The sequence below is a fragment of the Aplysia californica genome, unplaced genomic scaffold, assembly GCF_000002075.1.
Source record: "Aplysia californica isolate F4 #8 unplaced genomic scaffold, AplCal3.0 scaffold00687, whole genome shotgun sequence".
Taxonomy (NCBI): Eukaryota; Metazoa; Mollusca; class Gastropoda; order Aplysiida; family Aplysiidae; genus Aplysia; species Aplysia californica.
In genome coordinates, this window is record NW_004797957.1 from 447,453 (window position 1) to 448,756 (window position 1,304).

Genomic DNA, 1,304 nt, shown 5'->3' on the forward strand with positions numbered 1-1,304 from the left:
GAGCAGAAGAGGACGGAGGAGGAGGAAAAGGAAAAAGGAGGGCAGGAATGGAGAGGGGAAGGGGGGGGGGGATGCCGGGAAAGGAGAGAGGGAAGAGATTGTAAGAAAAGTATAATTAACTTTGAAAGAAGAAAGCATTTCGTGACAAGAACAGTTACTTAATTTTGAATATATATATAAAAGCATTGACGCACACCCTTCATGATCACCTTCAACAGCATAACATAATTTTGATACGACACCTAAGACAAGACACCTACACTGTAGATAAGACACCTACCAGAAGATAGAACACATTTTGATACGACACTTAAGACAAGACACCTACCAGAAGATAGAACACATTTTGATACGACACTTAAGACAAGACACCTACCAAAGGATAGAACAATCTTGATGAGACATTTAACACAAGACACCCACTTTATGGATAAGACACCTACCAGAAGATAAGACACTTTTTTTTCATATGGCACTTAAGACTTAAGACAAGACACCTATGCTGTGGATAAGACACCTACTCTGTGGATAAGCAACCTACCAAAGGATAGGACAGTCTTGATGAGACATCTAACACAAGACACCCACTTTGTAGATAAGACACCTACCAAAGGATAGGACACATTTCATGAGACACCTTAGACAAGACACCCACTTTGTGGATAAGACAATCTACGCTGTGGACAAGACACATAAGACAGGACACCTACACTGTGGATAAGACACCTTAGACAAGACACTTACCCCATCAATGAGACCAGTGCGGATCTCCGGCCCCTTCGTGTCGAGAGCGATGGCGATGGGTCTGGGCTCGGAGAAACCTTCCACAGCCTTCCTCACGTTGGCGATCGTCTCTGCGTGGTACTGAAACACACACACAGCACACCGTTAATGTGACGCGCTTTGAGGTACACACACACAGCACACCATCAATATGACACACTTTGATGTACACACATATGTCTGTGTCAGATTAACGCGTTGGCTATGGTCTCTGTGTGGTACTGAAACACACACACAGCACACCGTCAATATGGAGAGATGTACACACATATGTCTGTGTCAAAATAACACGTTGACGATTTACTCTGCCTTGTGTGGTACTGAAACACACACACACACAATGTTTGTGTCAAAATTGCACTTTTTAAAGTAAACACATGTAATAAATGATCTTTGTGTGTGTGTGTGTGCGTGTGTGCGTGTGCAAGTGTGCGTGCATGTGTATGAATACAACACACCTTTGACTAAATCATCACATTCAAGTCACTTTTAAGTACACCCCCCCCTGTGTAACTATATAA

The 1,304-nt window shown here is 42.9% G+C and overlaps 1 protein-coding gene across 1 annotated transcript in view; it reads right to left on the reverse strand.

Annotated features, from left to right (window-relative positions):
- The window catches only part of LOC106010991 (pyruvate kinase PKM-like), a gene marked incomplete at its 5' end in the record, with an annotated part of 2,263 nt that extends 1,399 nt beyond the window's left edge, over positions 1 to 864 (reverse strand). Inside the window, 2 exons of the mRNA XM_013088108.2 lie at positions 522 to 537; positions 745 to 864. Of these exons, the coding sequence (XP_012943562.1) occupies positions 522 to 537; positions 745 to 864 (136 nt within the window). The remainder of the gene's footprint in view (positions 1 to 521; positions 538 to 744) is intronic.
- Between the last annotated feature and the right edge of the window lie 440 nt (positions 865 to 1,304).